The sequence below is a fragment of the Nannobrachium achirus genome, assembly GCF_963921795.1.
Source record: "Nannobrachium achirus genome assembly, chromosome: 5".
Lineage (NCBI taxonomy): Eukaryota > Metazoa > Chordata > Actinopteri > Myctophiformes > Myctophidae > Nannobrachium > Nannobrachium achirus.
Window position 1 is genome coordinate 45,924,098 of NC_137814.1, and position 15,698 is coordinate 45,939,795.

General features: G+C 40.7%; 3 protein-coding genes across 3 annotated transcripts; 2 read left to right on the plus strand and 1 right to left on the minus strand.

The window, feature by feature from the left end:
• Positions 1–842: 842 nt before the first annotated feature.
• LOC308285115 (low-density lipoprotein receptor class A domain-containing protein 1-like) lies at positions 843–1,934 on the plus strand (the record flags this gene model as incomplete). Its single annotated transcript, XM_080725833.1, has 4 exons — positions 843–891; positions 1,007–1,144; positions 1,423–1,551; positions 1,780–1,934. 4 exons carry the CDS (start codon positions 843–845, stop codon positions 1,932–1,934), a joined length of 471 nt encoding a protein of 156 aa, XP_080581959.1.
• A 104-nt stretch (positions 1,935–2,038) lies between these two features.
• On the minus strand, positions 2,039–4,685 carry lrrc42 (leucine rich repeat containing 42). Its single transcript, XM_080726722.1, has 7 exons — positions 4,159–4,685; positions 3,357–3,488; positions 3,126–3,247; positions 2,960–3,045; positions 2,768–2,881; positions 2,564–2,648; positions 2,039–2,452 (listed from the first exon to the last, which is right to left on the minus strand). The coding sequence occupies exons 1-7, from the start codon at positions 4,563–4,565 to the stop codon at positions 2,154–2,156; spliced, it is 1,245 nt and encodes a 414-aa protein (XP_080582848.1). The 5' UTR covers positions 4,566–4,685; the 3' UTR covers positions 2,039–2,153.
• Positions 4,686–5,030: 345 nt separating this feature from the next.
• Positions 5,031–15,075, plus strand: yipf1 (Yip1 domain family, member 1). The gene is made up of 10 exons (XM_080725383.1): positions 5,031–5,093; positions 5,368–5,513; positions 5,925–6,067; positions 6,187–6,267; positions 7,727–7,814; positions 9,329–9,445; positions 9,593–9,759; positions 9,912–10,094; positions 13,453–13,555; positions 14,400–15,075. The coding sequence occupies exons 2-9, from the start codon at positions 5,480–5,482 to the stop codon at positions 13,525–13,527; spliced, it is 888 nt and encodes a 295-aa protein (XP_080581509.1). The 5' UTR covers positions 5,031–5,093; positions 5,368–5,479; the 3' UTR covers positions 13,528–13,555; positions 14,400–15,075.
• The last annotated feature ends 623 nt before the right edge of the window (positions 15,076–15,698 follow it).

Sequence of the window (15,698 nt, forward strand, 5' to 3'; positions counted from 1 at the left end):
TAAATCGTTGGTCCATAAAAGTGACACCTACGCAATCTGATGGTGATATTTACTGTAGGTATATTGTTTGGATTTGGTGGGCATGTCTGAGCTGGCATCAGAAAAGGTGTAGTCCTCTAATGTTTAAACTGTAACCAAGTGATGATCACCAAGCCCTCTTGTCATACAAACAGCATATTTCACAGTGCTGAATAGCTGAAAAGCCAAGCCGTATTCTTCAATGGCAACAGTTCCGAAATTGGCAAATTCAATATGAGATCTAACAGGACCTATCCACAGGTAATGTAAAGTCAAATGCAATATGTGTGATGTCTTGTCAACAGTACATTTTGGGGTACTTATGTTTGACCGTAGATGGTTATGGTTGTTTTCCATGTCAGAGACATTTGGATGTTCATTCAATTGGAACAGCTACAACACTTGAAGACGGTAAGATTATTGTTTTAAAGTGCTTCCGGTATCACTACAACTACAGTTACTGTGGTTTAAGATACATGTCTGATTTAACTACCTACCCGAGACAACGATATCCCATACAGGAAATATGTTTCATCCCCTCACATTTATCTTGTCCTTAATACAAATTCTATTGTTAGAACAAATGTTTTAAGACTAGGAATCACTGTCTGATCTTGGTTCCAAAATAAATGTCAAGTTGTATTGATTTCAACTTTCTTAAGCACTTTCTTTGAAATCACTAATCATTGTACAATCTGACATACCAATTTATTTTTTATAAACCATGGCAAGACTGCTGTGGAGAATGCTGTGGGATCCACTGCTGCAGCAGAAGGACCATCTGTGTTTCTAGTGTTGTTCTGTTATGTCTTGCATTGACTGTGATGGGCTCTGTACTTGCCTTGCTATTAGGCATTCCCAACCTCCCTCCTGGTAAGACACCCATGTTCTTCTGGAATATATTAACTGTTACTTTGTCATTTTACTAAAATGGTATCAAAGGTGTAGCATTTGTGTTGGACTTGTTTGTTTTTCATTAATCCTACAGTGAACCGTTTATGTAGGACAGAAAAGAATGGCACAGGCTTCCTTTGTGATGACAGAGTGACCTGCATACCACCCTCAGACCTCTGTGATGGAGTCATGCATTGTCTCAGTGGAGCTGATGAGGACAGAACCATGTGCAGTAATGTACCATGATAGAAATTATTTTACCATACCACCAGAAATTACCATTCCGACATGCTGCCATTCCGACATTGACTTCTAATTGTCTGAGTGGCAGCACTTCCAGAGGTTAGGTATAGGGTTAGTGTCAGAATGGGGGGATGTCGGAATGGGGGGGATGCACACGTATTGTGAATAGAGGGGTATTGGAAAATGAAATGGGTGCAGGGGACATAGAAGTCACTTCACAACTACCTTAAGTGTGTTCTCCTAACTAAATGTGTTAATGTTTTTTAGTTGATCTACCCACCCACCTTCCTGGCTTTCTTGTCTTTCGATGTGGGAATCCATCCAACTGGATTTTCATTGATCAAAAATGCAACCACATCAATGACTGTGGGGATTGTTCTGATGAGATTGGAACATGTAAGCTTATTCTACAGCGCAGCTGTATACTATTTTCTATGACAGTTAACCAAACACATCTCTCCATAAAGCAGAAGACCCATTTATGAATATTTGAATGCTTACTTCCTTCCATAGTTTAATTCAATAGGGTGAGAGCACAAATGAGTTTACAAATCTGTTTAGGTTGCTTAACGTTATTTAACTTGTATACATGATAAATTGTGTGTAAACTGTGTGTCTTGTTAGATGCTGCCTGTCCACTTTCCTGTAGCATGGGATGGTGGCCCTGCAGTTCTGTGGAATTCCAATATTGTGACTGCATCCCACGCAGTTTGTGTCAAGATGGCCAACAGCACTGTCACGACTGGTCTGATGAGTACACCTGCACCAAAATGAGCTAGGCTGCGGATTATAAATATAGAAAGAACACTATTTATACAAATTAAATTTATTTTATTTGTAAGACATTGTTTTAATTACCACGTACCAATGTGGTCAAGAAAAAGTGTAGCAATAAAACTGCACACAACTTTGGACATTTTTCTGGACCAGCTTCAGCTTAAATATTAAGAGTCCAGCATGGTTCCTGTTCCCAGTCCGATATTAATCCACAACATGCCTCAATAGTTGTCCAGCAGATCCATGTCCTCTGCTGTCAGAGTCGACGGGGAGAAACGCTTTGATGGAGGACTACGATGTTGACTGTCATTGTTCTGTGACTCACGCTGCCTTTTTTTGACACCATGCCTGGAAGGCTGTTTGTTAAACATTGTTGTGCCAGACCGTTTCATCTCAGTCATCGGATTGTTCTCTTGTGGTTTGCAGAATTGCAGTCTGTCCCGCTTGTCTTTTTCTTCCATCTCCTCCTGTGCCAACGGCATTGCGTGCAAAACTTCTCTGACAAATTTCTGCCTGCCAACTGGAAAATAAAGCATTTTAAAAACTGCTATATCTTGTGAGTGATGGACATGTTGGATAGCAGTTCAAGAGTATGGGTGCATTGCGAATGTCATTACAAAAGACAACTCACAAAAGTGAAGCGCTGATTTTCTGGATTCTCCAATCTCTTTTGGTTTTGGCATCTGTGTTGCATTTTTTTCCCATTGGTTTATAACCTGAAAATGAAAGACAAACTTTTGTTTATTAATATCCTCAAAATGGGGGTTTGACCGAAAGATTTATACACAAAGTCTAATACTTTATTCTTCTAACAATAAACTTATAGACATATTACCTGTTCTGCCCAACCCTCTGTTTTACATTTTGAATGATCAAAAATCTCCAGTGGTTGCTCAGAACAAACAAGCCCCATCAGGTCCCATATGGTTGATTTTAGTGGCGTGCCAAGCTGTAAATATGAATGACATTTAAAATCTCAACACTGCTCCAGTGCACTGCAGGCAGCATAATATCACTGTAAACTCACCTTTAACGTAGTCCCTGATAAATCAAGCTTTTCTACTTTCGGCAGGCAGGCAAGATATCCAATAGCCCTTTCAGAGATAGGGTTGTCTGTAATAAAAAGAAAAAGTATAATTGATTGACATCATTCATTACATTTAGATGAATAAAGGGTACAGACAGTGACTCACAGGATAGATCCAGGACTTGTAGATGTCTCAGGCCACCTTTCATCATAATCCTGATGGGTGCGGTCAACGTTTTTATGCCAACATCTGACATATTGTTCCCTCCGATAAAGAGCTGAACCAGGCTACGACAGATAAGATAAAATCAGACAAAAGTTTACAACATCAATCGTTTATATTGTGTTTCCTAATGTATCCAACACTTTTAAACAAAGTGAAGTATGTTGTCATTACCTGGACAATGACCCAGATGTGAGATGCTGGAAAATGTCATGGCTGTCTCCTAGTCCGCAGCCAAAGAGATCCAGGGACTTCAAACTATGAAACGTTTTGATTTCATCCATCCTTTCTGACAAGAGGGCAAACCTACAAAAGAAATACAAAATTCCCATGCTGCTCAATGATAACTCTTACTGTGTAATCAGGGAATATTATCAGAATAATGTAAATGTGTCTAGTAACACATTTAAATTCAATTTCCCTAGGGGAATGTGTGACAGCTCTGCTGAAAGCGGGGGTACCATTAATTTTACTTTATTATGCAGGGAGGAAAAATACACAAACCAAAACTGCTTACGGCCATAGCCAACCATTGTATTGTGTTTGGGCCCTTGGGCAGTTTTTAGCCCAAGAAGTGTTTTTCCTGCAAAACTAATTCTTGCAATGGAATCAGAAGCATAGTTTGGCCCCTAACATAATGCTACTTAGAGCACTACTAGAGCAGATGTATAGGCCTATGTATTTATTTTGTCCTGCATAATAAAGTTAATGGTACCCCAATTTTCAGCAGCTGTCACAGATTCCCCAAGAGAAATTGAATTTATATCTTTCTGAGATATGTTAATATAGACACACATTGTTTAGGAAATGTCTTTGTAAGGGATTTATTCCCCGTTAGTGGTGAGCTGGTGACCAGATAGATAGGGACAGTCATTGGGACAACTCTAATTATTTACAATGGGGTGGCGCTACAACACAGCGTATTGACTGAACCTATAGCTCTGGTCCATAGGACCAGAGCTAGACTGAACCATACCTGTTTCGTAGACAAAGGGATCCCAGTATCATGTCCCCATAGGCATCACTGAACAACTGCAGGGCCCTGGGGGCCGTGTCTGGTTCCAGAAACACATGCTTCTCCTCGGACGCTGCGAACAGCCTGTCTCCTATCTGGTCAGGGAAGCCCACCAGAGAGTCCACACAGTGGATGTTGTCGGCTATGAACGTCAGGCAGAGGTCAAACAGGGACTTGGTCGAGTATCTCAGACTTCCCTCTGCATTGTAAGTGAACCTGAAGTGCTCTTTCCTCAACACCAGAGGTCTTGTCCCTTTGCATGAGGAGGACACCGACCGTGTCTCCTTCAGTACTATGCCTTTGACACTGAGTTTTCCTCTCTCGCGGACATAGACTGTACCACTGTCAGCAGCATCAGGATCAAACATTTCAACTGCAAAAACGAGGTCGTTAGGTCAGTTTGTTTAGCCAGAAGCTGCTGCTCGCCTGCTTGCTATTACTTTACGCTATAGCACAATCCTACTACAAGTCGCAGGGAACCAAACGCGATTTTATATTAAACTAGCACCGTTTAGCTCTGCCGCCGCCTGATTCTAACTTAATGTAATGTAATGTGTAAACAAAACAATACCAGTTTCCGGACGTTACGTAGAACGTCTTGTCGTTAGCCTCTTTGCTCTGATATCAAAATAAAAGTACACATTAGAGATGAAAGTTCTAATAGTTTCGCAGCAATTTTAGCTACAAAACCAAAACATTAAAGTGCATATCGGTGGATAAACGTGGAAATATATTTGCATAGACAGTAGTGTTTCCTTCGTTTGCTTTAAAGTTTAAACGATATTAATTACAAAATATATTCTGAGTGAAGTCTTATTTTGAAAATGACAATACTGGTTGTGTTGTCCTGATCCGAGAGAGAGTGACATGATTTTTGGGACCAAAGAGACAACAACGTACGTGTTTTATGGATATATCTAAATTATACAAATACAGTATTAATTTATACGTGTAAAGCCACCCATCCCAGTGAGTACAGCGTTATAGCATTAGCGATAGCAGTACTGTCAAAACAACAAGTATGTACGTGGCATTATTGTGTACACAGCTGAGCTAACCTGATAGCTAACTTTTGTACTTCTGTATGTACACTCACTGTAAACATGTTCTGCTCGTAGATGGGGAATAGTTAATATATTAATTGTCTAATATGTTTTATGTTCTTCACAGCTGACCTATAGCAACAAGTGGTTGCTATAAACTTCATGAATTGCACGTGTGGCTAAAGCTTTCCTTTTGAGATCTATCTTCTGGATACTAAAGAGAAAGAGAATCCTTCTAAATGGCGTCCCTAGACGATCATTTTCAATTTAAAGGTGTGGTTACTTACATTTCAGTTTGCTCCCCATTTATCATACAGTAGTTGAACTGGTCTGATTAGTCGGACCGTTTAGATGTTTGACCATGTATGCACTGAAATCATTCGAAACAGGTGGTAAAACCTTGACTAAACATCCTAACTTCATTGAATGCTGCATAGTTACTTATCTACAATGTTATATTTTATATTTTGATATAATATTAATGTTAACATAGCAAACGAGAAAGGTGCAATTCTGAGAAATTGCAAGTGTGGTTGTCTATTTAAGCTATACGTGATAGATGTCACAAAGCAAGCTTGACCAATCCTCAAGCTTACACTTATAATGACATTACCTAGCAGTAACATTACTGTATTTCTTAAAAAAGTAATAATGAAAGACTTGATTTTTTTTCTTTCTTGTTAGACTTTGAGGAGGCAGACAATCTGCTGGCAGGCAACAGAGATGCCGTCACCATCAGCATGGAAGATGAGGATGTCCACACACATAAGCAGAGCAGACTAGCTGAGGACCATGAGGACACACTTGCTGATGACGACAAGGCAGAGGTAGGGAGTCGAGACAAGAGAAGACCTTATTTAATTGTCATAGTGTAAATGTTACAGGCACCTAACATATTCATTATGCTTTAACAAATGCATATCTGTTCAAACTCTCTTTGTTGTAGCTACTCGGTGGACAAAAGAAAAGTGCCCCTTTCTGGACATTTGAATACTACCAAACATTCTTTGACGTTGAGACACATCAGGTAGTCTGCTCTCTGTCATACAGTCATTTATGAATCGCTTTAGTGTGTATCAGGGGGAAAAAATGAAATCTCACATGTATACTTGATAAAGCCAGGTATTAGGGCTGAATGATTTGGGAAGAATTAAAAATGGTCTTTGATTGTGGACACCTTGTCCATGTATCTTGTCCGTAGTCGGGGATCCACATGCCCAAAAGCTCAAGGAATAGGGTTGTACCTGTGATGTTCTGCCGCACTTTTTATTTCTGTTTTATCTATTAGTTTGGTCATTAAGGTCCACAGAATGAGAGGCCTGCTCTGCCGGAAACATCGCGAAAAGAAGTTATGGCCATTTGTATATTCACTGTCCCATTGACTCCACTAGAAATATTCAAAAAAGAAAAAAAATCTGCTTTAAGTAGAATGTGAGGGGTCAAACTATGGGTTCTTCATCATTCTGAACCCATTGCAAGCATTTGTTTTGCATGAAAAACATTCCTTGGGCAAAATATTGGCCCGTAAAAGCTGTGAAAAGTGATGAGTCATCACTTTTTTTCCACTTTTCACAGTTTTTGCAGGCCAATATTTTGCCCAAGGAATGTTTTTCATGCAAAACAAATGCTTGCAATGGGTTCAGAATGATGAAGAACCCCTAGTTTGACCCCTCACATGCTACTTAAAGCAGATATTTTTTCTTTTTTGAATATTTCTAATGGAGTCAATGGGACAGTGAATATACAAATGGCCATAACTTTTTTTCGCGATGTTTCTGGCAGAGCAGGCCACTCATTCTGTGGACCTTAATGACCGAACTAATAGATAAAACAGAAATAAAAAGTGCGGCAGAACATCACAGGTCCTCTCCCATTTTGATGACTGGATCCCCGGCTACCATGTACACCTTGTCCATGTATCTTGTAACGCCTCAAATGTCTATAGCTGCTGACCTGTTTGTTGACATTGTGACATCATATTGTTGTGATAATACCATATTACCTCATCAATGTTCAAACCCTGGATATCCATACATGGAGACTACTGGATCATCACCTACAGTAGATCTCCATATATGGAGCTGACCTCTACATCTGATTCCCAGATGATGCCCTGTTAGGGCAACCACACTAATAGAATCCCTTTTATGCCATCAATATTAAGCCCATATCTGGGAATGCCTACAGTATATATGGACATATTGTGTCAGTTTTTAACCAGTCCAACATAAACAAACAACCGCAACTCGAATCACTCTTGCAAATGAATTCTGTCCTGCACGACCTCGCCCAGATTCCACTCTGTTTACAATATAACTACCAAAACATTGCACTTTCAACTTAAATTGATATTTGAAAGTACCATACCAGTGTTATACTACAACCCTATTTTGTAAATTGCAGTAGTTCATGTTGCATTTTTGATTATTTTTCAATTAATTGTTGAGCCCTAATAGTATGGCAATTAATGCTGACATCTCATTCAGGTGAAGGATAGAATCTTTGGATCGGTCCTGCCATGGCCCGGAAAGAACTTTATTCATCAATACATTCGCAGAAACCCTGATCTCTATGGTTAGTAACAATAATCTTCTTCTCATTTCCATTTTGTGTCCTCACTTAATCCCACATATAAAAGCACATACAGTATATCAGGCTCAGAATATAGCAGGCTCTAGTGTCTTTGTTTACTGATTTGGATGAAAAGATGACCTAAATAGATGGTGGAGATTTGTGTTGTCTCGTTTAACCTGTTAAGAATGAGAAATAAAGCATTCTGTGTCATTTAATAGATATTTGTGTTGGCTATTCCAAAATAGCCACGCTGCAAGCTTGAAGCTGCTATTTTTGAGTGTGAAAAAAAAGAGAACTACTGATTTAGAAGCATTTGTAGAATCGGCCTCTGGTCGTAATGGGTTAACAAGCATACCATTGCATACTCTATGCAAGCAAGTGCAACGTGCGCAACAGCACAAAGGGAAAGCACCTCGCAATCTCGTGTTGCAAAATGTGTAACAGAATAACAGAGCAACATGTTTGCAGACTTTGAAGAGATTCTGGTAGAATCAATTTGTGGCTGCTGGCATCTTTATGAAACGTCATCACTACTGCATGCTGGCAAGAATGTGATGATGGAGGGACAGGGTGTTCTTTATAAAAGCACACATTCCTCCACAAGGGCCAGTTCTAAATACCCCACTCCAGCATCACATTGACCTAAGGTAGTCCATCAGTGAACCCAGAAAGCTTTCATATGTCAACTCCGCACAGATGTAACCCCATGGATCCGATACCTCTTGCTCCCAGAGTAACAAAAACCACACGCTCATATTGAACATAATTCCCAAGTAAATCGTTTTGGACCACTGAGCTAAATCGGCTCGTGTGTGCCTCAGCCTAGCTGATATAGTATGTCGTCAGTTTCGGAGGTGGCCCTTTGTGTGTGTGTGTGTGTGTGTGTGTGTGTGTGTGTGTGTGTGTGTGTGTGTGTGTGTGTGTGTGTGTGTGTGTGTGTGTGTGTGTGTGTGTGTGTGTGTGTGTGTGTGTGTGTGTGTGTGTGTGTGTGTTTGAGGAGTTAAGGCGTCCTCTTCACGTTGGTTGCAAGTTTCAATGACCTTCCTTTTATTTCTTTACCGTTTCTTGATAAAAAATATATTTATTTTGGTTGCCATTCGCGACCCCAACGGCACCTTCCTGCGTTTGTATTGTGCACCTTGTGTAGAGTACTGTGTGTAACAGGCCTAAGAGTATGATAACCCAGCTGGCAGCACTTAGAGGCTGTGCAACTCTTTACACCTACTGTAGCCTCATAAACCACCACTTCCACAAAGTGGTGGGTTACAAGGCTACTTTACACACCCAACTGGGTCAAAGGGCTTTGAACCTGCTGACCCAGAGACATTGCTACAGGTATCCTGAGGATTGTATATTATTGAAAACGCTTAAACATTACATTTAATTTATCATATATTAAGAGATGTTAATATATACATTTTCCCCTTCCCCAAAATCATCCTGTCTGATCTATCCTCAGTCCTATCATGTTCCTCCTCGCTTTTTGTTGTAATGCTTTATTCCTGTTATTTTAGGTCCATTTTGGATTTGTGCTACCCTTGTGTTCGCCATCGCCATCAGTGGAAACATATCAAACTTCCTAGTGCATCTTGGCAAACCAAAGCACAAATACGTGCCTGAATTCAAAAAAGGTTTGTTTTATTTTCTTTGCCATTCACAAACAGGCTGAATATTAATATTACTCAGCATCCTAAGCATATTCTGCTGGTAAAAAAGAAAACTAAACACTTAAAGCTCTGCCAGAACGTGATATTATTTGGGTGTGTTTTTTCTTCCAGTGACCATGGCAGCAACGGCGATCTATAGCTATGCTTGGCTGGTGCCTCTTGCCCTCTGGGGTGTCCTGTTGTGGCGAAATAACAAGGTCATGAACCTGGTGTCGTATTCCTTTATGGAGATTGTCTGTGCCTACGGATATTCCCTGTCCATCTACATTCCTGCAGTGGTAGGTGGTCACAATTGTGTATCATAGTTTACACAGAACTACTTGAAAATGAGTTGTGTTGAGTTTGTGAATTCACCTGTGGTTGAAATGATTCCATGTAAAATAGCCAGGGCATTTCTGTTTGTTTACATTTCCTGTTGTTCGGACACCAGGTGCTGTGGATCATCCCAGCGGAACCTCTGCGGTGGTGCACCATCGCTGTGGCGCTCTGTCTCTCTGGCTCCGTGCTGGTGTTGACTTTCTGGCCTGCGGTGAGGGACGACCACCCCAGGGTTGCCATAGCAATCATGGCATCCATCGTGGCTTTCAATGTCCTGCTGGCTGTGGGATGTAAGGTAATCGCACGTGTTCGAACAGTGTCCCGCTACAGTTCCGGTGCTGATTTCACATAATTTTTTCACTTGACGTAGACCCTGCACAAGTTGTTTTGGGGAAACGTGATACAGCACTTGATGGCCTGCTTTGGTGAACCACATCTTTACTGACCCAGTTTAGCGGGTCATCATTCTTGTTTGCCTCAGCAGAATGTCACCCCTTTGACTCTGTCTCGTATCGAATGCTTTTCTTCTGTCATATTTGGAAAACAATGTAATGCGAGTGAAACGGCTTGCCTCTACTTAGTAGAGGCTCTCTCTCACTGATTGTTTGGTTATTTAGTTAAACGTCTAACCTGTTGTCGTTTGCTTATTAGCAACATAGCCTTACCTTTAGTTAGACAGTGCTGCCAGCTCTAGTGGCACAAAGCCTCAAACAAGCAGAGTGCATCTCATTAATCACCTTGTCTTAATAATTGGAAATTTGTCACATTCTGATATCACCAGATGGCCAAGACATGGCCCATATCTGTGTGGCTGGTTCAGATAATGATCTCCATGTATGGGCATAACACATATTGTATGTTGTGATGTCATGGGAACCACTCTAACAGAATCACTTTATGCCCATATATGGAGAGCCCTGATGTCATCAATATTAAGCCTACAGTATATCTAACAGGACTTCATATGGGAATGCCCATATATGGAGGAAGACAGCCCGTATCTGTGCGGCTGGTTCAGACAGGGATCTCCATGTATGGGCATGAAAAGGATGTGCTATATACAGTACATGGATCTCCATATATGGGTAACTGGTCCGATATACATCACTGGCCAGATGGCCAAGAATTGGCACGACCTCGTCCTTTAGGGCGATCATACAAATATACTAGGCTATACGTCACATGTTTGTTATGAATTGCGATAACATACCGTACATTTATAAACTACTGGTAAAAAAACACAGCAAACCATGAATTGTAATGTAGAGCATATGAAAATTAATTTTAGTACATCAATATGCTGAGTGTAGTTTTAGGGCCGATTCATACTCCACTTTTAGAGCCGAATTTATTTCCCCCCCCCCCCCCCCCGTTGTTATACTCTGTGTCACTCTATGGCTAATAGTCTCTGTCTCTCTCTCGTTCTCTCTCTCTCACACACACACACACACACACACACACGCACACGCGCACACGCACACACACACACACACACACACACACACACGCACGCACACACAACAACCACATCCCCATAGTACAGATTAATAGAACAAATGAATAAAAACAAGTGCAATCATTGTGAGAGAGTTTGTGTGCGTGCTCACAAATAAGTGGACTGAGTCTGAAAATGAGAACTTTTTATTGGGAGCTGTTTCATCCGTTTTCTCTTTTCAGCAGCAAACAGGCAAGCGGGAGAAAGGGTTAAAAATAAGGGAGACTCCCACTAGAATCTGAAGTGACCTGTGTTGCGGAAATGTTGCACATGACATTTCATGTCCATTTTGCAGGTTCATGCCAACCACGTCTAGCAAGATGTCAGCAACTGACGACATTGACAAGTAACATTTGCCAGTTGCAACTGGTTAGGGAAGGTGGAATTCCCTTTCTTAAACATGAAACAAAACATGATTGACTTACATTTCAAATTGAAATTACATATCAAAACACACTCGTCTCCTGAAAGTCTCTTAAGTCTTTACACAGGAAAAGATAATGACTTGTGCTAGTCTTTTTTAAGCTCTCAATTCTGAGCACATCTACCAGTTCAGCGGCCTTGTGGTTAGAGTGTCTGCTTTGAGACTGGAGGTCGGGGTTCAATCCCCGGTCGGGTCATACCAAAGACTCCCAAAACGGGACCCAATGCCTCCCTGCTTGGCACTCAGCATCAAGGTGCCTCAGGCCAAGGAAACAAGAGATAGGCTCCTGCCCTGGGGCAGGGCTCTGCAAGGCTAAAGGCTTGCTCACTTACTGAGCGCATGCCCACATTTAATGTATTGAGGCCTGTCCATGCATTTAGAATGGCCTTGATCTCTTGTTGCCCCAGGCATGGGTGGATCTGTATGTAGCGTGTGATAACTCTTAACTTAAGGGTGACCATATATTCAGCTGCTCAAACCGGGACGCCAACCACTGTTCCTAAAACCGGAACCCTCAAAGCAATGCGCACGTTAAACGCGCACTCGCGCGCCCATTCTCTAACGTTCGTGCACGCGCACAGTGAGTGATTGACAAACAGCCTCAGCATTGAATTCAGACACGCAATGGATTTGTTTGTTTTCTGATTGGTTAGGTAAGCATGTTTTCATGAAAAGAACATGATAAACGTCTATGCAACCACTAAAACAACACTATTATTTTAATTCTGGCAAAAACCGTGACAATTTCTTAGTGAATGTTGAAAACTGGGACATATTAGTGTTATAGAGATATTTGTTGGGACATGGGACACGCAGCTTGAAACCGGGACAATCCCGGCCAAAACGGGACAATCCCGGCCAAACCGGGGAGGTCTGCTCACCCTATCTTAACTTTATCCTAATTTCATGTCAGATATTAGATGTATGTTTTATCATCCAATTTGACGATACATTTCTGATAATGGTATCAGTATTGGACCAACTCTGTCATTAGTAGATCATCTTTTTGCTTTTTATTGACCAAGTCAAGGACGTCATACCACACTAACTGGTTGTCCACCAGGGTGCCTATACCAGGGGTTTTCAAACCTTTTTATACCACGACTTCATATTATGAGGGAAATTCTTTGGCTCTGCTTGTGTTGGCGGCGGAGCTGTGTGTGTTTGTTTGTGTACGATGAGTCAAGTGGCGTCCTCTTCCAGTTGGTCGCAATGACCTCCCTTTTTTCTTTTTTAACCGTTTCTTGATAAAAATATATTTTTTATTTTTTGGTTGCCAATGCCGGCACCTTCCAGCGACCCCACTTTTGGTCGCAACACATAGTTTGAGAACCACTGGCCTGTACAATGCCATTCATATCTCTTCCTGTGTGTGTGGAATGATTATTAGTCGGTGTCAAGTTCGCAACCTGTGAGGACTACCTGTCTCCTCATGAGAATTTATGACCCGGGTCCTTAAGGTCACTAAGCATATTGGGGCATTTCCTTGTGTGAACTCAGTCAGGACTGCAGAGGGATCAGATGTCTAGTTAGCTTCATGTAATTGGTCTGCCAAGCTTGTTAGTGTCTGAAAGCCTTTAGACACTAACAAGCTTAATGTGAATGTGAATGGGTACAAATAGAATCAAATGGACCCTTACGTAGGACACATTCTGTGTAACTGTCTGCTGTTTGGATTCACTCGTGCTCATGTTTCATTAATCTCTTTTTTTCCCCCTCTTCTATCCTATCCAGGCTTATTTCTTCAGCAAACCAGAACCGGTTACGCAGGATGACGTTACAGCTCCAGCAGTCAAGGCACCATCATAAAATCCCTGATCTCTTTCATTGTTCAAAGGTGAATAGCAGTGTTGTAGAATACGTTACGTTCTATAGACAGACTGAAATTGTATTTTCCACAACTATTGTTAAGGCCTTTTTGTATTTTGAAAATGAATGTCTTAGCGGCCCCCTGTCCCCATCATAATGAATTAAATAGATAGTATTTCCCCCATTTGGCAAGATATTTTTCTCTGTCTGAAAGATAGATTGACCTTGATTAGCACTGTGAGCCAGTCAGCGAATGATGGGCCCCCCGAAGCCCTCCAGCCCCTCATTATAATCTGCCTGCCTATCATAACACTTTGTATCCAGCCTGCAACTGGTTTTGTAAATATTATAGCTAAGAGGGCAGGGATCCTCAATTTTGTTTCCGTAATGACCGTGATCTATCTGATAGTGTATTCTATTCCAAAAATCACTGATTTTACGGCAGGCCCAAAGAGCATGCACCAGATTACCCTCCACTTGACACTTTCAACAATCTGGGTTCTCTTTCAGACCCATTCTGAACAACCAAGAGAAACGATTCAATATCTTGAATTGAATCAACCTTGTTTAAATGTCCCTTGATACCTGCTTGGGGATCCCTGCTATAACATACAACATACTTATTCCCCCGAATGAAACACCCAAATCCTTTTCCTAAACTGTTTTAAGGATACTTAAAGGAAGGATACTTACTATGAATAGAATATACTTTTTCCATAGTACATTTCCAATCAAATGGGGCTTCAAGTTTGATATCGTTTAATGTTTGAACGGCTACAAGGGACATTATATGGGCTTGTGTTGTCGAACACGTGATACCAGACTTCCTGTACACGACTCCACATCAAGTGTTATTTGTTTTTGAATTGCAGGTTCTCCCGTTGCCTTATTAGAGGGAATCAGGTTGCCGTAAATGGTGAAGTCATGGGTCGTCTGGATTTCACCTATGCTCGCCTATTCTGTCTTAAGCCCATTAAGACCCAATCCACAACCTTGGTCCAGCTGCGTGACCTCTGAAAATGAACACTGGTAACGAGTATGTTCTTTCTAGTGGGATGGGTTCTAAACCTCTTTAAAGATACGGCATGGAAAGGTGTTACTGAGCTGAGAACATGCTCTCTCAGTATGATGTTATCCTCTTTATTGTTAAATATTTAGATGACCCCTGTTTATGGTGAAGGCATTTTGTATATACAATTTCATATAGGTGTTTCCCTCCCTTTTAATGGGACGTAGCTAGTACTTTATTGTACTAGCTTGTAAGTATGAGCTGCGAGAATTCCACTTTAGTTAGTTTGTATATGTCAGATGTATTACAAGCACAAAGAATAACTGCATTTTATCCTGATTAGAACATACAAGTGCCCTAATTTTAATGCCAAAGTCTCATTCTAATTTCACATGGGATGTGTAATTTGTTTAACTATCTCTTAGGGATGTTGTCTTATTGTGAGACATTGTATTTGACTGCAATTAATGTGTGTTTTTCTTCTAATAATATATCTGTTCATATTCATAAGTGTTTGGGTGGGGAAATAAAACACATACAATGAGACATTCAATGTCCTTTTGAACATTACTTTTATATTATATTAAGAAAATATATTTAGCAAAAGTATTGAAAGAACATGAATATAATGTTTAAAAGTAAATGCATTGATAAACCCAGGAAGCTTTGCACATAAACACAAACTCAAGCTTCAAATAATATAAAACTAAAATGCGAATACAAATTACATTGACACTGGTAGGACAAAAGTGTACAACTACAGATTTGCAGACCACAAATGTGGTCTTTAGTTGTAGTCAATTACCAAATGTAATAGTTTGAATATATTGTTACTACTACTTACATGACATTTCAGACTTTCCATACAATTAGTGCCCGTCAGCCCTGGTCCAGGAGGTCTGGGGAAAGTGTATCTATGACTGAATGTCAGCTGCAGTCAGTGTCGTTGCAAGCTAGTACATCTGTACAATTTGGGATTTTAAATATTTAAGAATGCGATTGTAACCAATAGGGGCACAAGTAATTGCAGCATCCTAGGGACAAGCCATTACTTGGTGTATCTTTGGCTACTGCTACAGGTTTTCCAGTGCATCAATCTGAAAAGATGTGTGGTCTGCAGCAGCAGATTGAATCTACAGTATCATTGTTTTGCTGCCTGGCT

Coding starts and splice junctions, on each gene's coding strand:
- lrrc42 (XM_080726722.1), bottom strand. CDS start 4,565: ATGTTTGATCCTGATGCTGCTGACAGTGGTACAGTCTATGTCCGCGAG. Junction 2,882..2,959: donor TATCAGGGACTACGTTAAAG/GTGAGTTTACAG, acceptor TCATATTTACAG/CTTGGCACGCCACTAAAATC. Junction 2,453..2,563: donor AAAATCAGCGCTTCACTTTT/GTGAGTTGTCTT, acceptor TTTATTTTCCAG/TTGGCAGGCAGAAATTTGTC.
- yipf1 (XM_080725383.1), top strand. CDS start 5,480: ATGGCGTCCCTAGACGATCATTTTCAATTTAAAG. Junction 7,815..9,328: donor CAGAAACCCTGATCTCTATG/GTTAGTAACAAT, acceptor CTGTTATTTTAG/GTCCATTTTGGATTTGTGCT. Junction 9,446..9,592: donor CGTGCCTGAATTCAAAAAAG/GTTTGTTTTATT, acceptor TTTTTCTTCCAG/TGACCATGGCAGCAACGGCG.